Below are 27,190 nucleotides of genomic sequence, written 5' to 3' on the forward strand. Positions count from 1 at the left end.
AGTTGTCACCACAAGAGCTGTATCAGAACTTGGCAGGTAACGAAGCGTCGTCTTTCACAACTCTTTCAGAACTTTGCGAGCAGATCACGCCACTTGAAAAAATGTCCTTTTTCGACCCCTCCCTCTCGTCTCATGGCGCGCTTGGTTCATAACATTTTTGTTTTCCAACGGCCGCCAAATTAAAAAGTTGAAGGCTTTCAAAAATGTCAGTTACACCACCAAATCCTCCTTTCCCTCTAAAAAAAATAACTGAAACTTAAAATCAAACCACCATAAACACACGGACTTTAGCAAACTAAAACCAACAAAGAATATAATTTAAAATTAAGAACAAATAAAGTAAACTAGTAAAGTCTCCTGCCTATTCAGTTACATCCCTACAAACCCACCGCACCCACCACCGGTCCACCATGCAAGATAAAGGAAAAACAATTCAACGGTAAAAATGTACACTAACTCGGCCTGGTTGAACCGGGTTTAATCTAACCCCGGTTCAATGTCCTCTCTTCCCTACTTGCTAACTAAACTTTCATCCTTTTCTGGTGGAACTACTTCCTAATCAAAAACTGGGCACCGCCGGAGCTATGGTCATACCGGGTTCGGGCGTGCCCGGGCCTTCCTTCTTCCGCCGCATCTCTATAACTTTCCGGTGGTGGTTGGAGTGCAACTCGCTCGAAAACGTCGGGCTGCATGCAGGCCTGTACTCGGGTAAGAGCCGGCCTGACTTGTACCGGACCCCGCATGCGTTACAGAGGGTCTTGGCTCCGTTCGGGCCGGTTCTCCACTGAGGGGTTTTCTGGACCCCACAATGGCTGCACCGCCGCGGCGGCTGGCTCGAACTTCCGTCCACCAGTCTTCTCTTCGGCTTCCTCGGGGGCTTCTCAACAGACAAGACCGTTCGGCCGATTCCTGGTTCTGGGTGGCAGGGTAAATGGTCCAGGGGCTCGACGGGGAGGAGGATGACGACGAACTCGAACTCGAGGACGACTCCGTGAGCGACGGTGACCCAAGGGACCAGACCCTGCCGCCGGTCCGGCTCCGCTTACTTCTGGCCTTTGCCGGAACTGGAGTCTTGAAACAGGGCTTTTCCGGAAAAGGGGTTTCCAGGTCCGGTCTCTTCTCGGACTTGGGCTTCTCGGGCAAGAACCCGGCCGGAAGAGCCGTGGAGAATTCCGAGAAGGAATCCTCGACGAAATGAGACAACCATTCGAGGTTGTCCAAGTCGTCCGCCTGTACAAAAAAAAAACGGTAGCTTTTGGTCAAAAACCACGAAAAGCAGTAAAATATTACCATTTCTAGACACGGAAATTTGCAAAAATAAGTACCGGAACGCTGAGTTCGCTCGCTGGTTCGATTTTTTCCGATAAATTGGACTTTTCCGTCTCCTGGTTCTGCTTTTGGGGCGAAACAGAGACAAAGCCCTTGACTTTTTCCTTGTCGCCTTCTTCCTCGGCCTCCGTTTCGACGAACCCGTCTTCGTTGGAGAAGTCGAAAAGGTCGTCGACTGAGAAATCGTCGCAAGCGTTTTGGCCGTTGACGACGGCGCCGCCCCACAAGAAGTCGTCGATAACCACCACTTGTGGGCCGGTCGCCTTCAAAGCCATCTCCTTCCTAATACTGGTCTTCAGAGCCGCTTCGACGCATTCCATTTCAGTTCCAACCTAAGAAAACAGAACCAGAAAAACCCAGAAATAAAATAAAGCAACATTCTTTCTTCAATTACAAAAAACACCAAAAGGGTTTGTTCTTAATCTGGTTTATTTTGATATAGTTTGAAAATTTTGACATTCCATTTTGTTAAGTACCTGTTGGGGAGGGAGAGGTAGGGAGGAGGAGAGCAGAGGAGGAGGAGAGAGAGAGGAGAGAGCTTGAGGCTGTAGAAAGAATTGAACAAGTAAGGGGGAGAGGGATGAAATTGGAATAAAAAGAGGGTGAGTTTGGTACAGCAATGAATTAGGGCTGAAAGCGTCCTTGGCCTGTTACTAAAAGTGCCCGTTTCTTTCTCCTTTTTCTCTCTCTCTTTTGATTTTTACCCCCTTTTTTTCTTTTTTGCTTTCTACACCCTCGCGCATGATACATCCACCCACTACTGTTCCCTGTATATACACCCTTTTGGATACGTTTGCAGTCTGTTTACTATTCAACCCTACAGTTTCAACGAATGCTTTTAAAAGGGAAAAAGCGAAATCGAAAAATATATTTCTTTTTCTGTCGGAAATCACCATGCCTGCCCCTTTTAGCCGATAAATTTTTGGATAATGCAAAGGACAAGTCACGTAATGTATTATTCTATGTGTTAGTAAAAGAATAATATAATATTATCAATTGGCACCATGGCGGTGTTTCAAAACATTAAAAAGTACTCCTCAAAAGAGTTTTCTTTTTTACAACCAAACAACAAGATGCTAATCATCTACGACAAGTCACAATCTTTCAACGCTTAGTAAGTTAGTATCACATTCATTAGAAATATACATTGTTCATACATTCGTGTAAGATTATAAATTGGACTTTAAACCTATTTTAATTAATTAAAAGTCGAGTGTCGCTATACCAAAGTGTATTTTCTTCCCTTGTTTGGAGTTTGAACAAATATGGTAAGCCACATCGGACCATGTCCACAAATGGGAAACCATATTTGTGTAACTCCCTTTTTTATCTTTTTTTTCTTTTTTTTTTTTGGTAAACGTGTAACTTCCATTTTAGTGTGATTTTTTTCCAACTTTTTATTCAATTTTGGGCAAGAAGCATAGGGTGTGCTTCGTCCCATTGAAACTATGGGGTCGTCAACACCTAGGAAACCGCCACCTTTGTTGTATTTTCTTCTTTTTTTTTCTTTTTACTTTTCTTGTTTAATAAGGAAAGAAATAAACTTGCCCACTGCTTTTGACTAAATTACATAATTTGCCTACCGCGTTAATCGCCGCTCATCTTGGTTACGTTTTTGTTTCCCCGCTCATTGTTTTCGCGCTTTATTACCAAGTTAACCCCTAAATTACGCCTTGCGTCTGTTTTTTTTTTTTTTTTTTTTTTTTTTCACACCAAAACTTTGTCTTTTGAGAGCAAACTATGGAATTTAGTGCAATTGAAATATAAAGTAATGTTATACTTATCATATATTTATATTATCATTTATATCATCTTTTTAATAAAAGTAAGATCCGTAAACGTATGTAGATCTCAACTCTATTAGAGAGATTTTGATTAAAAATGGACATATAGTTAGATCTCGCTTCAGTTTCAAAATAAGTGTGTACATATTTAACCTTGTTTTAATTAATAGCTATAAAAAGATTTCATCTGTTTGCACTTAGCAGATAACTGTTAGATCTCGTTTCAGTTAATTGTTCGTAATTAATTACTCTGACAACTCTTTTCAATAAGGTTTTTTTTTTAAATTTCAAGAAAATATTTTCTAATTGTCCGCATTTAATTGACTACATTTAAATCTCATTTTATTTAACGTTTCAAATTTACTTTCATGATCGACAATTCATTTTAGTTTTATGTTTACCCTTTTATTGTTATTAAACTTTAAAAGTATGCATAAAAGTTAAAAAAAAAAACACATGAATGAAATTTTGTTTTTGAATGATTTACGACATCAAGTGAGTGACTTATTGTATAACAAAAAAAGTTGAATGATTACATATATTTTGGTTATCCTAATGGGAAATGATAACCACACATAATTTTTTTTCTCTCTACACACTCTTGCTTAATCTTATTGATTTGTTTCGTTTGATATATTCAATTCAATAACTATAAATAAAGAAAGTGTATAGAAGCAAAAAAATAGTGCATAATTATAATTTCATATCCTAATTGGCAAGGGCATCATATTCGTTCAGCCATCCTCGATGGCGGAGCTACAGTGCGGGCATTGAGTGCCCATAACCCCAATAACTCAATGTAATCCCCCTTGTTAATTTGTCTTGACCCATATAACAAGTTCAATAAAAACAATGTTTTGTAGACGATTTTTAGCCTTTTTTGTCAGCCTACTCTGCTCCAAGCTCATCTTATCTCAGTAGTTCTCCCTTTTGTAGCAAAACAACTCATTGCTCCTATATTTTCCCTCTCTCTCCTCCATCTATCCTCTCCTTGAACTTACATTAAAATCACTCTCCATCTTTGACAAAAGATTTTCTCTGTTATTCTTTATTTTATGTCCTAACTCTGAGTGTTTTCTCATTTGTCTCTCGGTGCAATATGACATTTCTAAAATATGAGAACACATCTTTAACAATATAAACGAAAGTATGACCAATTTTTAAAAGTATATATTATGATCTTATTATTATAAAATTCTGACTCTAGCATTTCAGTAAAAATATTACTTTCCTAAGAATGAATAAATTTTTGCTACTTGCATTGCCAGAATGTTAGTGTTTTTACACCAACAAAATCGTTCTCCCTACATAAATTGGACAGAGGGATTTGGTACGACCAAATTTATATGATGCCCTTCTGAAGCCCAATCTACGAACTCCGCAATGATCGAGTTCTACAACGACAGTTACAGCAGTACCTACATACAGACATGGCTTTGAAGCAAGGCCAGAGAAAGTTGATGATGATGATGATGATGATGCGTACCAGTGAGTCAATGACATGGCCCCAGCTTTTTGTCTCCGAGTCTCCCTTCCCTCATGATTATTATCACAAAAGAATATTTATTTATATATACATACTCAAACGATACCTTGTTCTTTTGCTCTCTCCTTTGGGACTTGGTGGAATTGGATGCTGAACTAAATAGGCGAGTCCGTCCGTATTACTGTTATGTGATATTATTAATTTGAATATGGCGATCATATGTTTTTTAGTCTGCTTTGCTTTTTCTTTGCAAATTTATAGCTAGTAAATCTCAATTTTTTGGATTGTCATATGATATTACATGGATCATAGATGTAGATTTGAACGTCGACGTAACGCCGTAGCCCTATTGGCTTAGAGAACGGATCCTCTCTATAGCTTAAAAAAAAAAAAAATTTAATACATTGATATTTTTACATTAAAGGAAAGAAGAGTTTGGATAAACTACACAATGGGTAACCTAATATAGTATCGAATTCGCTATCCACGATATTCAAACTTAAGATCTCTCACTTCCAAATGAAGAGAAATACCAACAAATCGTAATACTGAATGACAATAATTTGATGTAGCTATTTTAGCACTTAGTCTTAGTGCCAAGTACACTCACTGTCAGGTGTTCTAAATCCCATTTAAAATAAGTTCGTTAACGTCCGTGGCCGAGTGACTCAACAACATTTCATAAACCGCAATAATCGATGAGCGGCAGGGGTAGTTTTGTAACTTGAAAACTAAAAGGGAAAATTAGGTTCACATTCTTTTTTTTGTTACTCCATTGATTAAAATCATATTCATTTTGAATTTTTGATCAAGATCCTTGGGTATTAATAGCATCATTAATTATTTGAATAATAAAATATTTTTATTTTTAAATATATTCCTTTAGTGTTAAAAATGTTACAATTAGTATATTTATATTTATGGATAAATTTTTTATCATATATTTTTATTTTTAGTTTGTACCTATTTTTAATTTGCAAATATTTTTTAATTTGTACCAATTTTCTTTTCATTTTTAATTTGTACCCATTTATTAGTTTCTTTTTGTGCCCATATTTTTTAAAGTTTTATTTGTGTTTGTACCCATGTGTATAACGTCATGTGACATTGTATATTTAATCAATGATAGAAAAATTACATATGGTATATTTATGTTTTATGCCTAAACTTTGTATCATACATTTATATTTTTAGTTTGTACCCACTTTTAATTTGCAACATTTCTTTTTTAATTTGTAGTATTTTCTTTTTAGTTTTATTTTGTACCCATGTATTAATTTCTTTTGGAGCCTATATTTTTAAAAATTCATTTGTACTCATAATTTTTAATCTTTTATCTGTACCCTAATTTATTTATAATGTACCTGTGACATCCCACATCGTCCAGGGGAGTGATCCTTATATGTATATTCTCATCCCTACCTAGCACGAGGCCTTTTGGGAGCTCACTGGCTTTGGGTTCCGTTGGAACTCCGAAGTTAAGTGAGTAGCGCGCAAGAGCACTCCCAGGATGAGTGACCCATTGGGAAGTTCTCGTGTGAGTTCCCAGAAACAAAATCGTGAGGGTGTGCTGGGGGCCCAAAGTGGACAATATCGTGCTACGATGGTGGAGCGGACCCAGGAAGTGGTCCCGCCCGAGTCGGAGATGTGACAATTTGGTATCAGAGCCTAACCCTGGCCGTGGTGTGCCGACGAGGACGTCGGGCCCTTAAGGGGGTGGATTGTGACATCCCACATCGCCTAGGGAAGTGATCATTATATGTATATTCCCATCCCTACCTAGCACGAGGCCTTTTGGGAGCTCATTGGCTTTGGGTTCCGTTGGAACTCCGAAGTTAAGCGAGTAGCGCGCGAGAGCACTCCCAGGATGGGTGACCCATCGAGAAGTTCTCGTGTGAGTTCCCAGAAACAAAACCGTGAGGGTGTGCTGGGGGCCCAAAGCGGACAATATCGTGCTACGGTGGTGGAGCGGGCCCAGGAAGTGGTCCCGCCCGAGTCGGGATGTGACAGTACCCATTCTTCTTTATTAATGTACCACTTTGTTATATGTGAAATGTACCAATTTTTTTAAACACTATGGATATATTCTTTTGCCATTTATTATTTCTTATTTTTACATAGTTTTATCCATTTTATTCAATCAAAATGTTTGAATTTTTTTATTGTAACCGTTTCTAATAATATTATAATAAGGGATTTTAAATTTATAGGATTATAAATCTCATAAAATATCAAACAATTAATGTCAAAACTATAAAAATAAAAATATTAATAGTAATATTATGAGGTGTATAAAGTCAAGGGACCTTGATCGAACTTTGAATATTATTAAGGTTTTAATCAAAGAATATTAAGGATTAAGGATCACATCCAAAGTATCCCAAACTAAAATCAGCAATGTTTTGAAAAGACAAAAATGGGTATAGTCTGTATAGAGGGTCAAATACGTGAGCGAGATTCCGAAAGTTGACGGTTTACTAAATGGTAAAAACATACACGAGACGAGGAAAGGGAGCCGGCTTCGAAGACTTTCCGGCAGTCGTTTTCGACCGCCCGGGTCGTTTCTTCACGTGGCGTCTTACTATTGGACAGGTGACGTTGCCCAATTAAAATCCGTCGCTACTCTCCATTGTTAATTTCTTTTTTTGTATTTTGGGTTTTAAATTTTGAATTTTGAAAATTATGATAACGTTCTTCTTGAATTTCAAAAATTAAAAAGTGGGCTTCAAAAATTCAATTTAATGGGGATCGTCCCCTCCTCGGCAAATGGAGCCTAACAAAGCTAAAACGGATGACTAATGACAATATTTGGCTCAAGTCGTAGAATTTTATTTTAATGTATCTAATATAGATAATATTGTTTATTTAGAAGAAAAAAATGTTTTAAGATTGTAGCAGTTTTAACTTAAAAGGTGGGAGTATCAATATTAACTTTTGTTGTTGACCCATGAAACTGTTTTAAAACTAAAATTTGTTGATTCACAATTTTGCTCCAACCGTGTCCACAAATCTTAGTATTTTTTTTATTACTTCACATCATATGACTTTTTAAAAAAGGCTTAATTGAATTAATAGTTCCTGTGGTGATATAATAGTTGGAAGATAACCCTTGCAGTAAAAAAAGAAAAACACTAGGATTTAAGCCCATGTGAAAGTCAGTTAGGATTTAGACCAAAAATTGAAACCGTCAACTCTCTGTTAATTGTTAGCGCATGAGGCTCACGTGTGAGACTAAGAAGATAAAAGTTAGTTTCACATGTAAGTCCAACGTGCTGACAATTAACAGAAAGTTTTGTTTTAGCTCATGATAATAATTAACAGAGAGTTGACAGAATTTTCAATTTTGGACCTAAATCTTAATAGACTTCATCACATGGGCCTAAATCCTGGTTTTTTTTACCTCTTGACTATCTTCTAACTACCTTATTACCAAGGGAACTAATAATGTTTTTTTTTTTTAAATTCCATTTTTGAAAAAAGTTGACAAGGTCAACTTATTATAATAAAAAGAAGGTTTGAAGAATGAGATAGAGTCTCTGAATGTAGAGACTATATGAAATTTTCTAAATTTGAAGACTCATATGACAAGTTCGTTGGAGCACAAAAAATTCTATAGGACACTTCAAATTTAGTTTTCTAAACTCTTTTGTAGATTCTCTTAATAGGTTTTAGCATAAAATTCAATGTACATGTCATTTCTCCAATTAATTTCCATATCCACAACATATACGAAAGTATCCTACACATATGCAGTAAAATAAACAAATAAAATATGCACACTTAATGTAGGATTTAATGAGGCCAATCCACCAGTGGGAAATCTTTGGACTCCTAAGTTAGGATTAAACACTAAGAGGAACGAATACAATAAAACATTACAAATTTAAGCGTTTTATTAAGAATTGTTAATTTTACTCTAGCATTATTAAAAAACAAGCTAGTACTTTTTCTTTTGAAAGAAAATGGGCTAGTACAATGTCATTCATAGTGCAATTGGAGGATAGTGATAAACATATATTTTCTCTACTTATATTATGACACGTGATATACCGACTCGTGTTCCATGAACAAAGAAAATCACCATGTCATGGCTCGAACTATTACTGTTGCACTAAAAAGTAGCATCAGTTTATCGTACAGATGACATAATCAAAATTATCTTTAAAAAAAGTAATTTAAATTTGTAGGGCGTTTGCAAGTGGTTAAGGGCATTCCTCTTCAAATCATTGTATCCCGAGTCCAAATCATCCCTCCCTTTAGTGTAAATTAGAATAGTAATGTTGCTTGTACTTAATAAAAATTCAAAAACATTTAGCTATTGGTCGAAGTAGAACAAATCAATAATAATGATAATAAATAACGTTCTCATGAAGAATAATCACATTTTTTACTCACATAAAAGACTTAACGGTTTTCAAATCTAATAAATTTTTACGGAATAATAACTTGTCATAAAATATAAGTCCAGCATTGTCCCAAAATTAATTTGGCTGGAGGAAGATGCCCATGGTGTCAGTGTGTCGCGTCTGTCTGTCTTTGGGTGTGTGTGTTGCCTGTTGTGTGTGTTGATGGTACGGGAAGGTGATAAGTGGAGAAGTGAAAAAACAAACAGAAAGTACGGAATCTTGTGAAATTTCCAATGAAGAGGAAGGTAACTCGTGTCATGTCACATGTCCTTGTTGTTACGGTTTGATTCGAGTCCATCCAAAACAAGTTCCCAACGAAGCTCTCCAAGCATATTAACTTCATAAATTAGAGACCCCACCCAACTATTTTTATTCATTCAAGCGATTACGATCAAATGCTCGGACAATACTGTCACACTCTCAGCATTTTTCGTCAATAAACAAACTCAAACAGGCTCTTAGCACATTTGTACGTGTAATTATAAACGTGGAAACAATTTGACATAATTTTCTTACTAATTCAGCTATTCACGCATGTTCAAATAAGGGAGAGGTAACAAAAAAAATTTAAATTAGGATCGAAACAGAATATAAAGTAAACCCAATGAAAACTTAAAGCAAGCGAAAAGAAGTCAATGAAATTAGGAACAAGAATGCAAATAGTAATTTCGACCCAAAAGAAAATAACACAAAACGTATAAGTGCCTGTATTTAAATGGATTTGAATAGACAAAGAAAAAAAATTTTAATTATATGAAGTTAAGAATTGAATAACAAGTGTGTCATAAAACAACATAAAATAAAGAATTGAAAGACAAATGCGTAAATTAAATTGTATAAAAGTAGGTTAGACAATAGACTAAGTTACACTATCTAGAAGTAATTGAAAATATAGTACAATAACGAGTTGTTTGACGTAATGTGTTTTCTTTGATTTTACTCTTAATAGTAATATCCTCTTTCACACTTATTGTCTTGGTCAAGCTGAGGTATCGTGTATTGGATTTAACTTAGAGTAAGTAATCTCAAGTCTAAATTGTAACTTTGTTAATATTCGTGGTCTATGGTTTTCACTATTAACATGTTTACGCGCCAACTATTGTTCTTAAAAATTGAATTTAGCATCTTCTCTAACAATAGAAAGACTGGATGCAACTAAATTGAACAATTACGGAAACACCGGATGCTTACGCTATACTTGGTTTGCATATATGATATGTGTTGAGAGTTGTCCCACATCGATGAGAGACAATGTTTGTTATGTGCTTATATGGTCTTGGACTACTCCCCATATTGCCAATTGGTTTTATAGTGAAACCTCAGTTTCATCATGGTATCAGAGCGGGTTATCCTTGTGTAAAGCCAAACGGCTACACGCGCTCCACGTCACCCAGTTGTCCACGTGTAGGTTTGAAAATCTGCCACACGTGCGGGGGGTGTGTTGAGAGATGTCCCACATCGGTGAGGGACAAAGTTTGCTATGTGCTTATATGGTCTTGGGCTACTCCCCATATTGCTAATTGGTTTTATGGTGAAACCTCAATTTCATCTTGGTATCAGAGTGGGTTGTCCTCGTGTGAAGCCAAACGGTCACATGCGCTTCACTGTCACCCAGTTGTTGTCCACGTGTAGTCTTGAAAATCCACCATACGTGCGGGGGCGTGTTGAGAGTTGTCCCACATCGGTGAGGGACAAGGTTTTCTATGTGCTTATATGATTTGGGTTACTTTTCATATTGCCAATTGATTTTATGGTAAAACTTCAATTTCATCAATATGCATCTAATTTGTTTCATATATGATAATACTAACACAGTGAGGTGTGGGAGGGGGAATCACTCCCTGCTTCCATGATTGATTAGATTCCAAGGATTCGTTGTCCCAAAGCATGGGTATCGGGTAGCATATTGGTAGCTTGATGTGGACTGCCATGAATCTCCCCTTTACAGAAGGGCATGCACCATGCTGCAGGAAAAAAAAGTGAAATGTTTTGAAACTACTTCAGGTAAAATATTAGAAGGTTTATACATCATATGAGTGCCAGCACAGTGAAATTATGGAAACTGAAGTGTGAGAATGGAGAGGATTTAATTTGTATGCTACGAAAATCTGTGTTATTTTAATTATAAGACATTAAATTTTAAATTATTACAAAATTTATAAGTTACAGAGAGTGAAATTCAAACTTTGAGGGAACGGATGAGGTATCCTACGCCTACAACAAACTACCCAAACGAACTGATCTAACCTGTGGTTACTTAAAATATGTATTTTATTAAGGTTCAATTTCTGTTTGAAGTTGAAGGAATAAGTTAAGGCCCATCATTCAAAAATATTTTCTCCTTGGAGGAGGACTAAAAAGCCCATCATATATCAAGCAAATAAGGAAATTCTGGGACGGAAAGAAGAGGAAGAAAAGAAATTTCCCTTTCAGTGCGAACACAATCCATTTGAAGAGGGAGAGAGTCCAGCAGTTGAAGTTGGAACATATATAAATATAAAAAAAAAAGGGGAAAAAAAAGGTTTTTTGACCTTTGGGCACTTGATCGTATAACTGTACCATACTACCATGCACACATAAAGAAATACTGTCAAAAGAGTAGGTTTACCCCCAAGGACAACGAGCGACTATGGAGTTGGACTCAAACCCTAGCATTGAGCGAGAAATTTGAGAGTAGTACTCACTGAACCAAACGCTTGTTGGTAATTTAGCTGTTTACTCGCATGATAAGAATGCGACCAAAACAGTTGAGGACTATAATGCGCTGTTTGCTAGCTTCAAAATTAAACGCTCATATCTCCTTGTTGACAATGACGCATAAACTACAAGCCTGCTGCCTGCCTAAGCTTTATGCCAAGGCTAAAGTATGGAATGCACGTTCTTGAATGCGTCTAAAGCTATGCATGCATGTTCTGAAAAATTAAAACATGTGGACAAATTTGGCAGCAAAAACTCCTTTCGGATTTGCTTTAATATACGAGGGATGCTATCGCTAGCAAGTAGCAACAGTTGCTATCTCACTCGCATCAGCTGCTGCCTCCAGATGCCGACACCGCACAACATTTTATATTTTCCTTCACTACTGTGTCCCATTGTCTTCTTTCCTCCTCCACGCAATGTCGCCCACCAGCGCAGCTTCTCCCTCCCCTCATCGCATCCCACCACCATCACTATCATTATCCCAAAAAATGTGAAATCTGTCTTACTTTTTTATATCCCAAAATAATATTTCCAGTTCTCTGTTGGTAAAACAAATTTTATGGTTTCAATTGGTACAACAAATTTCAAGGATGAAGCCTAACTTCTGGTTTTGACTTGGAGTGATGTATGAAGATTGATTAATTTATACGCATGAAACTGCTAACATAGGCCTTCGGAGGATGAGACCGGACTATATCTTTAGGTCCGCGGTTCTGTGAGTTACGGTCTAACAAATATCTCGAATCCATATCCAAGATCAGTGGGATTTTGAAACCTAACCTTCGACATAGGTTTCCCAGTCACCGTTTTTAGCCCTCTAAAAATGTAGTTTTAAGGAATAGTGCCGAGTTATAATTTTTTATCTCCATTTTTATACCAGGTAGCTGAAGAAAGTTGAGGTTTCATTAGATAACCTACTTTGATACTATGAAGAAAGTTGAGGTTCTACTATAAAACCAATTGGCAATATAAAAAGTAGCTAGTTCTCCAAATACATATATATATAAAGAGTAGCTCAACCTCTTATAAGCCCATGCAAAGTTGCTTCTCTTATCAATGTAAGACTCATTCTCAACACTAGCAACTTGCTTTTGAACGTGGGAAGGCTCCATGACCAATGATGGCCCAAAATACCAACCGGGCTACAAATAGCAAGCCATCTGGCCATTTGATCTTGAAATCTTTTTTGGAGATTCATTTTGGCCCTCTATTACAGACAATTTTTTTTAGGGAAAATTTGAAATAGGTCCAATTTTATAGACTACCTTTTGAAATAGGTCCAATTTTTAGTGACTTTTGACTTTTGAAATAGGTCCAATTTTTAGTTACTTTGGACCCATTTCAAAAAACCCCTTTTTTTTATGAAAGTGAGCTATTTCCAGACCTTTGGCACTCCATGATGTTTTCTTATTGATTGTCGCCATTTGATATTTGTGTTACAAAGGTCCTTGCATGCTTTTATCCTTTTAGAAAAGCGACCGTAAATTTGCTTCTCCCAACTAAAAAAAGGGCGGGGGTCATTATGACTGAAAAGTGAAAAGTAAATTTCTAATATCAGGCTATCAGTAGAATCACTTTTTATCAGACTATCAGCAAAAGCACTTTTAAGACTGTTATCTGGTGGTTGAGTGGTAGTGGTGGTAGGAATTTAGATGCTTAAGGATGGATGTAAGCCTAGATATCATATGTGTATATAGTAGCACTGTTAATCCAAACTCAGTTATGAAATAGGCATGCAGTAAATTGCAAGGAAAAGTAAATAAGAGCTCGAAGGGGAAAAAATAAGATGCACCAGCCGGGAATCGAACCCGGGTCTGTACCGTGGCAGGGTACTATTCTACCACTAGACCACTGGTGCCTGCTTGTCGACTCTCAGCCAAATAATTAATTATACACTTACTAACACGATCCATTTTAAGTTAGGCCATGAAGATTTAAATCATTAATTAGAAAAAAGTGTAAATTGATACAATTTCAAAACCTTAAGGAGCAATACAAGAAAATTGAAACCTCATGACCCATTTTAAAAACCATCTCAAACCTTAAGCGTATAAAATATAGTTAACCCAATTTGTTTTGTGAACCGTAAACTTTTTAATTAGCAACTCTCATTCTCCAATTCCAAATAATCAAGAGATGAAATTAATGGGAGGAGTGCAAAAGGTAGAAAGAAGAATGTCTCAGTGCCAATGAAAACATGTCATGTGGAAAAAACTTACATGTATCTATATTATTGACATAGAATGTCATGGTAACAGTGTGCTTGCGCTATATAAGTCATTCTTATATGAAAATGTACTAGCTTGTTACCTTAACCAAACTTGTCTAACCCACAATTACCTATCCAAGTGCATGCTCGTTGTCAATTATGAAACACCCCCACCTTGTAAAGGTGATGCATCCTCAAAACCAATGACAACTATTCTGTCTCATAATCATGGATACTGCATAAGCCAAGCACAAAACACCAATCTCCAAACAACAAAACAAGCAGAAAAATCCAACAGCCAATTTTTGTTTTACAAATCTCTTGAATTCTGAATGCTACTTTCATTTCTTTCCTTAGATTAGAGTAGGTATACAGACAGACTATATATAGTTTTTATATTATCAACAAACACCTACTTCACATGGTGCTCCAATTTAGGGCTTGGAGCTTTATCATTAATCTTTGCTTGAAAGTTGAAACCCTAAATTTGTGGAGCATGCGGTGGAAATATAGCCGTTTGGACGTAGGATTGTAGTGTTGCTTCTCAAAGACTCGTACAAAACATGGTCTCAATCAATGTCCCAAGGCTCCCAACTTTCAATGTTAATTTTATCCTCTCGCTTGTGCTAGCCACACAATTTGCAAAATTAAATCCGACTCATGGATAGCTAGTCTGCCAGATGAATGTTTCAGAAGAATGTTTGAGTAAAAGATGACTGAAAAGTGAGTTTAACTAGTAGATTGGTGATGTTGTTACATTCCGAGTGTGCAGTGACATAAGAATGAAGCCTTCCAAAAGTAATGTCTAAAATTTTAAATCCCAACTCTCAAATTCTCAAGCCAGAACTTCAAAAGTGATTACAAGGAGGAAGTGGAGCTCCACACAAGCCAGGGTTATCTATGAAACCGGAAACAGGAATACTGGCTTTGCGAGGAGGAATTTTCCCACTCGATCGAATTGTTTCTAGAAACATCGAATTCTTGAATGTCTTTCAAATTCAGCACCTCCTTTGGAATATTTCCACTCAAGTTATTGCTTGAAAGAAAAAGTGCGGTAAGTTTTTTGACATCTCCCATTGTGTCCTCATGGATTGGGCCGGTGAACTTGTTAAGATGCAGATCAAGATCCATTAGGAGTGAAAGATTTCTGAATTCAGCTAGGATTGATGATTGGAAACCATTGTTTGATAAGTTCATAAATGAAAGGCTAGTCATGTTGCCTATCCGATGAGGTAACTTTCCAGTCCAGGAATTGCTTGATAAGTCAAATATGGAGACATATGATGAAGATAACCAACTCGGAAGCTGCCCTTCAATGCCGGTTCTTTCCAACAAGAGTCGAAAAAGTTTCAATCTTGCAAAAAAGCTTGGTACACTAACCAATCCCAAAGGATTAAATGAAAGGTCTAGAGTGTCTAGTCTTTGTAATTTTGCTAGCTGAGATGGAATTTGACCAATGAATCGATTTGTCAACAAATCTAGTGTTTGTAGGTTAAGTAAATTGGAAAAAACTTGAAGGAATCTTGCCTGTAAAACGATTGTTGGAGAAGAAAATGTCAGTGAGAATTGCAAGGTTCCTTCAAGGAATTTTCCTGAAAGTTTGTTGTTCTTGAAAATGAGCCTTTCTATCTTTGGGAGCTGGCCTAGTGATGCTGGCAAAGCACCTGCGAGCTTGTTTTGGGATAACTGACAAAACCGCGGAGAATTAAGCCCAGAAATCGAAGAAGGAATGCTTCCATTGAGCTGATTATGATTGAGATACAGCAGGACTAATTGCGAAAGTGCACCAATGGACTGAGGTAGTCTACCAATTATCCGATTTCCGGATAGATCAAGATATGTTAAGCTCTTAAGCTTGCCAGTGGAGACTGGAATGCTTCCGGATATATTGTTTCCATGTAGATCAAGCTTTGTTAGCAAAACCAACTTCCCAATTGAAGTTGGAATTGGCCCCGATAACCTATTTCCCGATAGGCCTAATTCCAAAAGTGAGCTCAAAGATCCAAAAACAGATGAAGGGACAACACCAGATATGTAATTGTTACCAATATAGAGCTTCTCCAATTTAAAAAGGTAGCGAAATGTTGTTGGTATCGAGCCAAAGAGCTTGTTTGAATCAAGGAAGAGATGAGTGTGGTGAGATAGCTCCCCAAATTTTGGTGGTATTGGACCCTTCAAGTCCTTAAGATTGCCGAGGTCAAGAAGTTGAAGAAACGATAAGTTGCCAAGATAAGGTCCCGGACATATACGTGTCGAACAGGAAGTCACTGCCCCAAACAATCCCCGGTCGTGAGAGGTTGACAACCCTGCCAGAAGGGTCACACGCGACGCCTTCCCAAGCGGAGCAGCAGTCGGAGGATAGTGACCATGAATGGAGCAGTTTAGAAGGGTCCGAAATGATGTTGTGCTTGAAATGGAGAAGTGCTTGTTTATCTACTTAATGGCATGCTTTGGAGACAAGGAGTGAGAAGAGTTGTGAGAGAAAGAGGACTAGGGTTTTGTTGTGAACTGAGATCTTCATTTCTGATGGAAATGTGGAAATGTTAAAGCTAAAAAATCTTCACGCTTAATTACTCAAGTGTTTGAGTATTTATTGAACAACGTATTCTTCAAGTAGCTGCAGCACAAGAATTGTATAATTATTTAAATCCTTACAGTTCTAGCAGTATGCTTATTTGTCTCCTTCAATAAGCAATGTTCTTCATAATTAGTGGGAAGTGACTAGGATTGGATTGGTATTGATCACAAGTGGTTAAGTTTATACATTGAAGATGAAATTTAAGTAGAGTTTGTTTGATGAACTATTTGTACTACTGTTGACTCTAAAAATTAACTACCCAGCCTACGTGGCACGCAGGCCAAGTAATTAATAAACTAACTACGTCTTTCGGTTGTGTGTGGGGTGTGCCAACTCGTCGGCCAAGTTCAACTGGGGAGTAAAATATGTTGATGTGGCGTTGAACACACTGCTGACTTCATGATGTTGCGACTGCGGCCGAGGAAGGAACACGTCTCAGCTTTCGAGTTCTAGAGCCTGAAGACAACGCTGTTAGTTCTGCGAAGTTCAATATCAAATTCGGCTTTCAATGTGCCGAATGTAGTAACATGGTTACACCTCACTTCGTCAAGAAGGCTGATGAGATGACCTTTACCAACAATGACTTGAAAATCCTTGTCGACCGAGTCTTGGATAGGTAATCAGTCGGCCGAAAAGCAGTGTTGTTTATCCAAACTGAAGGTGTTCCTTGATTGGCTGATTCTACAGCTCCAGTGCTGTTTATCCAAAATGAAGAAGTCATCAGTTGCCTTCACAGTGCTGTTTATCCAAATTGAAGATGTGTTGTTGGGAAAAAGAAAATAAAATTCTCAAGGTGTTTGAGAGGTTTCGCGTAGAGCGAGGGTTTGTGTAGGGCCGTTTGTGTGTTGAATTGGAGATGGCTTTATTTGTTGCCGTGCACCTTGTATTTATAGCATTCATATCTTCTGCTTCGCACATCCAAATAATTTAGTAGAGTTCAATTGCAACTCTAACGCGCGAAACTGAAATTGATCCGTGTCAGAGTGCCAAGGCATATCCTTCAGATTGCTATCTGACTTTGCAAACAAAATAAAAGCCTATCTAGGCTTATCACATCACATCACATCAGAAGCCTAGACTACTTAGGTTATTCCATCATCTTTAAACTCATCCATGCATGCATCCTGATCCCATCTAAATGAATTCCAAATTCATTTGTTTACTAATTATCACCATACTTTAAATGGATAACAATCAATTTGCAGCATACCACTTGAATCCGTCAGTCAACCAAACTAATCTCTCCAAAGTAAAACTATTTATGAATTTTCTGTCTTTCATGTTTTTTGAATAAAATTTTATAATGTTGACACAAAAATTAACATTAAACTGTTAAATAATAGATAATCCATAAAGAGTCTCACTTTATCGACTCCAAGTAAACAAACCAGTGAGCCAAGTAAGTGTTGCGTCAAAGTTAACCCGACTAATAGACCAAGAATTCGTAATCTCAGGGAGGACAGGGTGGAACTTTCTAAAATAATAGAGACTAAACTGTTACTGAGAGTAAATTAGAAGAGTGGAAAATGAAATTAATCCAATATTATGTCATAATCTTACAACAATAATAACGTTAATTCATGTTCTTATTCATGGGATCATCGGGCCGAAGCTTCTACACGCATGAAACGATTTCTGATCGCCACCTTGACAAAAGAAGAAAACTCTCGGACACCTGTACAGGCAGTTATCCCCCAAACCCACATTCGCCGAACCCGGTTTTAACCGCAGCAGTGGACCCGGTATGGGTCCGAACAAGTAGTTCCCACCCAGCAGGAGCCTCTCGAACGCCGAGACGCCGGGCCCGGGCACCGCCACTTTGAATGCGTACTGGGTCGGAATCATACCCGTAAACTTATTGTTCTCCAGCGTCAAAGCTGAGAGCTTCGGCATCGCCGCCATATACGGCGGCAGCATCCCCCTGAGGTCGTTGTTGCTTAGGTCTAGAGCAATGAGCTCGCTATGGGTGCCCGGAGAAAGAGATACCGGGGATTGTACGGACGTGAATTGGTTGAAGGAGAGAGTGAGCTGCTGTAGCGACGGGTGGTTGAAGAGGTGGGCAGGGACGGCGCCGCCGAGTTGGTTGTGACTCAGGTCGAGCACCTGCAAAAAGCCCAACTGTTTGATGTTTTCCGGGATGCTTCCTTCTAAGCTGTTGTTTCGCATGGAGATTTGGAGCAGAGATGGCGGAAAATTTATTGGGACGCCGCCGGATATGCCGTTGTTGCTGACGTCCAAGTAGTAGAGGTTCTGGAGAGAACCCAATTCGGGAAACTCGCCGCCGAGCCGGTTCCCCTGAAGCTCAAGCCGCTTCAACTGCGCCAGGCCGTTCAAGCTCGGTGGGATTGCGCCGTCGAGGCGGTTGTTGTCGAGGAAAAGCTCCTGGAGGTTCGAAAGCGAGCCAATTGAGTCGGGAATAGCGCCGGAGAACGAATTGCCGGAGAGACCGAGTCGACTCAGCCGTGTTAAGTTGGAGAGCGAGTCCGGGATCGATCCGGAGAAAAAGTTGTTGGAGAGGTCGAGCGTTTGTAAATACTGGAAGTTCCAGGATAGGGAGGAGAGCGAGCCGGAGTAAGCGGCCTGGTCAAGGGTGAGCTCGGTGAGCCGGCTGGCGGACGAGGAGTTGTCGACCGGTTCGCATCGGAAGCCACAGGTGAACCGGTCGCTGAAGAGGTTGTCGCAGGGGTCGAGGGTGAAGTCCCAGGAGCTGACGCACGAGCCGGGACTCACTGAATCGGGGTTGAGTGAGTTCTTGAACTCCTTGAGAGCTTCAATGTCGGCCCAGAAAGTCTTGGATTCTGCTAAAAGTTGCAGACTTGCAGCTGAAATTATCAAAATAATCAGGGAGGACAGAGACAAATTGTATATTTGAACACCCATTTGGTGGTTTTGTTGAAATTTGATCAGTGCGAGTGGGGAGTGTAAGTACAAGTATGGGGGTGGAGTTGCAGAAACAGGGGGAGGAAGGAGAGGTTGATCTGGACCGTTGGTTTGGAATCAGAAGTGGGAATTTTGATGTGGGCAAGGAAGAAAAGTACTTGTGAGGAAAGCGCTTATGCTGGCTTTTCGTATTGGGAATCAGACAGCGTTCAGAGATGTTTATATGGGAGTGGCCTCACGGGTCAGTTGTCAGAGAGAGAGAGAGATTGAGATTGGTGCTAGTATTGTTGGATTAGAGTATTCTGTTGAAGTATATAGTGACGTGTGTTGGTTGGGCCGAAGCAGCTGCTGCTACTTGCTATTGTTGACTGTTGAGCTGTCTTTGGTATTTATGCATGAGAATGACGATCGTAGAATGAGTTTAACGTTACATGATGTTCAAATTCATTAGTACAATATTATATATAAAGTTGAAGTAAAAGATAAAGCAAAGGTTCTTGAGTTCGTTAGCACCAACTTCTACATCAACAGCCCGTACTCATGACAGATTTTTGTCAGGTATTCAAGCGCTACTCAACAATTCATATGTCATAGTACAAATACAGAAGATGATTTATTTTTCGCGTTCCTCTACTAATATTATCATATGCGAAATACTCGTTTAGATTCCGGGCAATTTGAAAAATTTCTCCATACTCATCCACTAAGGCTACAATTGATACTATTACTATAATGTTTTATTTACAGAAAAATACTTAGCTTCTTCTATGCATTGAGTTGTTCTTTCATGTAATACTTTGTATATTAAAGATCTCTTGTGATTGTAAATAGACATTATTGTGAACATGTCAAACTGTAATTTATAGTCAACAAGAAGGCGAAATCGTGTACTTGAGATAATAAGCGGCTTTGTTAAGATAAATTATATCTCAAATAAATTATAGTCTGAGATAATACCCTCTATATGCCAATATGCTTTGGTTGATGCCCTCCTAGCTCTCAATCGAATAGGATCCTTTTCCTTTATTTCTCTATAAGCCACTACAAAATGGCATCTTTACAAAAGCAAAAACCAGTTCTTGATTGCAATCACAAAAACAGACAAAGATAAAAATAAAGGTGGGTAGGTGGCCATTTGATTCAGTTGTTACAGAGAGCCTCCGAGGTGGTGGGCGATTACTGATTAGAGTAACCCATCACTAACGTCAAATCGAGTCGTTGTTTAAGCACTTTTATCATAAGTGCTTATTAGATGAGCTAACAAACTTGAAACACAGCAAACTTCTCCCAAAGGCCAACCCATTTCCGTTATGCAGATTCGCGTCTGGTATTTTCCAACTTTCAACCACCACTCGGGAACATTATTTAGAAATCATACTATGAATTAGGGGTGGGCAAACGGGTAGAGGAACCGCGGGTCGGGGCGGGTAATGTAGGTTTGGGCCGGTTCCAAATGTTTTAGAAAATAAACAGGTGGGGCCCATGTCATTTACGGGGTGGGCCGGTTCCTAAACCCTACAATAAGGAGGCCCAGGACCGATCCGTTTCTAATTATAATCAATGGTTGAGATTGAATGATAACTTATCATTCAATCTGAACTGTTAGTTTGTACCCTAGTCTCACACTCTCACCATGGTCTCACTCATAGATTCTCTCACTCTCTCACTCACTCACTCACTCACTCACTCACTCACTCCCACCTTTCCTCCACCATCCGTCACTCGACTCACTCTCTCGACTCCCTCGACGTCACGACCAACACAACCCATCCAGCCATCATCCGACCTCGACGACATCCCAATTCCCAGGACCCAAAGAACCCCCAGCTCCCATAACCTCGATTCTCTCCTCTTCGACAACACCACCGCCGTCACGACCACCATCACCCCCCATCACCGACGTCGAGGACACTGTGCAACCAGCTTAGATTCTTTTACTTGCCTGGCTACCGGTAAGTCTACTTCTTCGAAAATTGAACTGCTACCAGCCTATGTGGATTTGTTAGGTTAGGATTGTGGATCTGTTAGGATGGGATTATGGATCTGTTAAGATGGTATTGAACTGCTACCAGCCTATGGGTGAAGGAATTGTGGATCTGTTAGGATGGGAATGGGATTTAGGATTTGAGATTTGGGATTTGTGTTAGGATGTGTTTGGTTATTGATGATGATGTTGGAGAACAATTCAGAAATAAAAAAAAATAACAGAAATAAACAGAACTTGAAATTCTAATATTTTATTTACTAAATATACTTGATGTGCAGAATGAAATTATACAATAAATACATAAACTAATATAAAAATATCAATGATACTAACTTGATCACAGAAGGTAGAGGCTAGCGTAAAAGCTATGTCCTTCGAACAGTATTTTCGTCCCACTCTTGTGCTTGTGGTTCTACAACGTCTGCTCGACCAGGATACAAATACCTAATTCTACAACCCGCACTGGATTATAGAACTCTAGCGAATTGCTTTGTGTGTTTACTCTCTGGAAATTTTGTACGGAAGATAAGGAGGAAGAAAAGATGATTCTCACTTGGATACTGTGATTGCAAATATATAGGCTGTTTCACACCCTTTCAAATACCTGTTCAGTGTATTTGAAAGCACACAACTCTTTCTAATAGCTGTGTCTTTTAATAAAAAAGTACAACTCTTTCTAATAGTTGTGTCTTTTAATCAAAACGTTTTTTAATTTATAACTTAATTAAAAAACTTAATCCAAAAATTAAAATTAATGAATCTGATTAATTTTAAATTCCAAGGCCCCAAGTGCCCCAAGGCCCTTGTCTTGATTAATTAATATTAATTGTATTTAGGCTATATTATATTCAAGCCTAATCCACACAACCATAAGGCTCAAGCTTTCAATCCATTTCCAAATGGTCCAAGTTCTAATTACTAAGAAAAGGGAATAAGCCTATATAAAGGCTAATGAAAAAATATTGTTGACCAATGTGGGACAAGAGGGTCTCAAACTCCAACAATACCCCACATTTGAGACGACTCTTTGGTCCTAGACACACTAAGATACGAGAGTAAACAATAGATGTGACATACATCAGGAGAGGTGTCTTTTGGACTTGAACCTACCTTAGTATATACTTATCGGATTTACTAGATGACGCAGTGAATATAAAATCTTGAACTGTTCATCTCCGCAGTAAACCAAGACAAAAAGCAAAACATATGCCACATACACATCACAAATTCATACGTTTGTGTTCTTTTTGGTCCTGAACAAATCCTGGATTCATGAGAGCTTTAGAGACTGTAGCCATGTAATTCTCATAAATGCGACCCCACATTTACTCTCATATAGGTGATATTGATTAAGAATAGGCTGCTACTATTCCACTTGATTTACAAGTATCAATATCATTAAACTAATGTATCCTACATCATCAGCAATCACCACACTTCTTCCATCATAGGAATGGGTATGTAAGTGTGTTTCTTCTTGAATCTAGCCAAACCAGTTTGCCTATTGAACCTAGACCATGGGATCTCTAATCAACTAGGTTAGGTTTCCGTTTAGCAGTTTCATGTTACTCTATTGGCTTTAAACCCATTCCCCTCGATGTATGCTTAACTTGCTCTCTAGACAAACCTTTAGTAAGCGGATCCGCAATATTATCTTTTGACTTAACATAGTCAATAGAAATTACACCACTAGAGAGCCATTGTTTTATTGTATTATGCCTTCGTCTAATTTGTCTAGACTTCCCATTGTATACATTATTTTTAGCTCGATATTGTGCAGCTAAACTATCACAGTGTATACATATTGCCGTTACAGGTTTAGGCCATATGGGAGCATCCTCCAAAAAATCTCTTAGCCACTCAGCTTCTCCTCCAGCCATATCAAGAGCTATAAATTCCAATTCCATAGTTGATCGGGCTATGCATGTTTGTTTAGAAGATTTCCAAGATATTGCTGCTCTTCCCAAAGTAAATACATATCCACTTGTGGATTTTGTATCATTACTATCCGATATCCAATTCGCATCAGTAAATCCTTCAAGCACTGGAGGGTACCTCGTATAATGCAATCCATAATTCATTGTATGCTTTAAGTATCTCAATACTCGAATTAAAGCTTCCCAATGATCATGCCTAGGATTGCATGTATATCTACGCAGTCTACTCACTGAGTATGCTATATCAGGCCTTGTACAGTTCATAATGTACATAAGACTTCCAATAACTTGTGAGTATTCACGTTGAGATATAGCATCACCTCTATTTTTCTTAAGTTTGCTATTGGCATCAAAAGGAGTAATTGCATCTTTACTTCCCAAATGACCATATTTTCTAAGTGTAGCTTCTATATAATGGGACTGTGTAAGAATATATCATTCTTCGTTTCTTTTTATTTTTACACCAAGAATCACATCAGCTAATCCAAGATCTTTCATATCGAAACTTGATTTCAATATCTTCTTGGTCCAATTTATTATCTCTTTGTTAGTTCCCATTATAAGCATATCATCTACATATAAACACAACATAACGCAAGCATTATTTTGAGTTTTTGTGTAGACACACTTATCACACTCGTTTATCTTAAAACCATGTGTTATCATAATATGGTCAAATTTTTCATGCCATTGCTTTGGAGCTTGTTTAAGCCCATATAGTGATTTCACAAGTTTACAAACCTTGTGTTCTTGACCTTTAACCACAAACCCCTCGGGTTGTTCCATATATATTTCCTCATCTAAGTCTCCATTTAAGAATGCAGTCTTTACATCCATTTGATGTATTTCCATGTTATAGAGTACAGCTATAGCAATCAATAGTCTTATTGACGTAATTCTCGTTATAGGTGAGTATGTATCAAAGAAATCCAAACCATGTTTTTGACGGTATCCTTTAGCTACCAAACGAGCCTTATATTTGTCAATTGTACCATCAGGTTTTAATTTCTTCTTAAATATCCATTTTTACCCAATTGGCTTATTGCCAGGGGGCAAATCGACTAATTCCCATGTATGATTTTGCATAATGGAATCTATCTCACTGTTAACTGCATCCTTCCAAAATGGAGCTTCAGGAATGGACATGGCCTCCTTGAATGATTGAGGTTCTGTCTCGGTTAATAAGGTCACAAAATCAAGCCCAAAGTCCTTTCAAATTTTTGTCCTTTTACTCCTTCTAGGTTCAAGTTCTTCTTCTTCTTGAACTCTAGACAAGGATGAACCATCATCATGTTCTCTATGTTCGTCATTAACCTCAGATACATTATCATGTAATCTCTTTTTCAATAAATTAGACTTGCCTATTTTGTATGGAAATATATCCTCAAAAAATATTGCATTTATAGATTCTATAATAGTATTGACATGTATATCACTAACTTCGGAATGAAAAACTAAGAATCTATAAGCTGAACTATTAGATGCAAAACCAATAAAAACACAATCTATAGTTTTAGGCCCTAATTTTGTTCTCTTTGGCAATGGGACTTGTACTTTTGCCAGGCAACCCCACACTTTAAGCAATTTAAACGTTGGGGTTCTTCCTTTCATAATTCGTATGGTGACTCCTTTCTCGTTTTAGGTGGAATTCGATTCAAAATTTTATTTGCAGTAAGTAAAGCTTCACCCCACAAATTGTGTGGAAGCCCAGAGCTATTCAACATAGAATTGATCATGTCTTTAAAAGTATTATTTTTCCGTTCGGCAACACCGTTTTGTTGCGGTGTATAAGGGGCTGTTTGATGAATTATGCCATGTGTGGCACAAAATTCAGCAAAGGCATGAGACTCATATTCTCCTCCCCTATCGGACCTTAAGACTTTAATCTTCTTGTTAAGTTGATTCTCAACTTCTGCCTTATATGTCTTAAACATATCCAAGGTCTCATCTTTACTATGAAGTAAATAAACATAACAATACTTACTGAAATCATCTATAAATGTTACATAATAGTTCTTTCCACCACGAGTTGAATATGATCTAAAATCACACAAGTCGCTATGAATTAAATCTAATAAATCATTGGACTTTTCATGCACTAATTTAAAGCTTTGACTCACAAATTTCGATTTTGTACAAGTCTCACATTTAACATTATCTAGATAATCAATTTTGGGCAGCAAACCTAAATTATGCATTCTAAAAAGTGAACGAAAATTTACATGTCCTAACCTAGAGTGCCATAAATTAGACGAATCAACAATATAAGTAGAAGCATTATCTATTTCATTCATAGCATTAACAAGTACATTTAGTTTGAATAATCCATCAGCAAGGTAACCCTTCCCTACAAACATTCCCCCTGTAGTTAGTACAAACTTATTGGACTCAAAAACTAGTTTGAATCCTTAATACTAAGGATAGGACCAGAAACAAGATTCTTCCTTATATCGGGGACATGCAGCATGTCAAGTAGGGTTAATTCCTTTCTAGAAGTGAATTTTAGAACACATTTCCTTATTCCAGCCACAACAGATGCAGATGCATTTCCCATAAACAGCTGCTCGTTTCCTTCGATTTTCTGGTACGAAGAGAACATATTTCTGTTACCACACACATGGCGAGTTGCACCGGTATCTATCCACCAATCAGCGTGATCAGACACAAGGTTGATTTCAGAAATCATTGCAGCTAAGGCATCCACATTGTTTTCAATCAGGTTTGCGCGGTTGTTGTTGCCTTGATTTCCAGGACCTTGATCCCTTCGATGGCGACATTCTTGAGCCCTATGACCTTGCTTTCCACAAACCCAACAACTTCCCTTGATTTTCTTGAAGTCTTTGCCTTTCGCACCAGGGACAAAGTGTTTTTCCTTCTTCTTAGTTTTCTGGAACTTCGGCCTTTGCTTTGATGAACTTCCTTCAACAACATTCGCCTTGGCTTCCATACTCGAAACCAGGCCCTTCTCATTCTCTCTGTTATCTTCCTCTATTCTCAGCCTGACAATGAGATCCTTAAGCGTCATCTCCTTACGTTTGTGCTTGAGATAATTCTTGAACTCTTTCCAAGAAAGTGGCAGTTTTTCTATAAAGGACGCCACTTGGAAAGACTCATTGATTATCATCCCTTCAACATGAATGTCATGGATAATTTTCTGGAGATCTTCAGTTTGAGAAACAACGGACTTGGAATCCACCATTTTGTAGTCCAAAAATTTGCCCACGACAACTTTCTTCGAACCAGCATCCTCGGTTTTATATTTTTTCTCAAGTGATTCCCAAAGTTCCTTGGCTGTTTTGCATACTACATAGACATCATACAATGAATCATCTAATGCATTGAGAATATAGTTTCTGCAGAGGAAATCATTATGATTCCAGGCATCTATAGCCATTAAAGTTTCTGCAGAGAAAATATTTTCTCCATTTGCAGTAGGTACAATCTCGCGCAGAACATTAGCCAAATTCAAGGTTGTCAAATAGAACAGCATCTTCTGCTGCCATCTTTTGAAGTCTCCGCCCTTAAATTTCTCAGGCTTCTCAGAATGAGGTTTAGTTCCCAATTGTTCCATACTGTTCGAAGATTGTTGGAGAACAATTCATAAATAAACAAAAATAACAGAAATAAACAGAACTTGAAATTCTAATATTTTATTTACTAAATATACTTGATGTGCAGAATGAAATTATACAATAAATACATAAACTAATATAAAAATATCAATGATACTAACTTGATCACAGAAGGTAGAGGCTAGCATAAAAGCTATGTCCTTCGAACAGTATTTTCGTCCCACTCTTGTGCTTGTGGTTCTACAACAGTCTGCTCGACAAGGATACAACTACCTAATTCTACAACCCGCACTGGATTATAGAACTCTAGCGAATTGCTTTG

General features: G+C 38.0%; 2 protein-coding genes, 1 non-coding gene and 1 pseudogene across 3 annotated transcripts; all 4 read right to left on the minus strand.

Moving 5' to 3' along the window:
• Positions 1-286: 286 nt before the first annotated feature.
• On the minus strand, positions 287-1,963 carry LOC103966737 (GATA transcription factor 5-like). The gene is given in 4 exon segments (XM_048588982.1): positions 287-897; positions 900-1,230; positions 1,326-1,661; positions 1,806-1,963. Coding segments are annotated over 3 exon segments (993 nt in total). The 5' UTR covers positions 1,650-1,661; positions 1,806-1,963; the 3' UTR covers positions 287-559.
• Positions 1,964-13,492: 11,529 nt separating this feature from the next.
• TRNAG-GCC lies at positions 13,493-13,563 on the minus strand. Its single transcript has one exon. It is a non-coding gene; the product is annotated as a tRNA-Gly (tRNA).
• A 1,245-nt stretch (positions 13,564-14,808) lies between these two features.
• LOC103966750 lies at positions 14,809-16,435 on the minus strand (annotated as a pseudogene).
• Positions 16,436-18,012: 1,577 nt separating this feature from the next.
• On the minus strand, positions 18,013-19,726 carry LOC103966738 (probable inactive leucine-rich repeat receptor kinase XIAO). The gene has a single exon (XM_009379942.3). The coding sequence runs from the start codon at positions 19,370-19,372 to the stop codon at positions 18,083-18,085; it is 1,290 nt and encodes a 429-aa protein (XP_009378217.1). The 5' UTR covers positions 19,373-19,726; the 3' UTR covers positions 18,013-18,082.
• Positions 19,727-27,190: the final 7,464 nt, after the last annotated feature.

This window comes from the organism of the source record quoted next, unplaced genomic scaffold, assembly GCF_019419815.1.
Source record: "Pyrus x bretschneideri cultivar Hongxiangsu unplaced genomic scaffold, Pyrus_bretschneideri_v1 Contig1, whole genome shotgun sequence".
NCBI classification, from domain to species: Eukaryota; Viridiplantae; Streptophyta; class Magnoliopsida; order Rosales; family Rosaceae; genus Pyrus; species Pyrus x bretschneideri.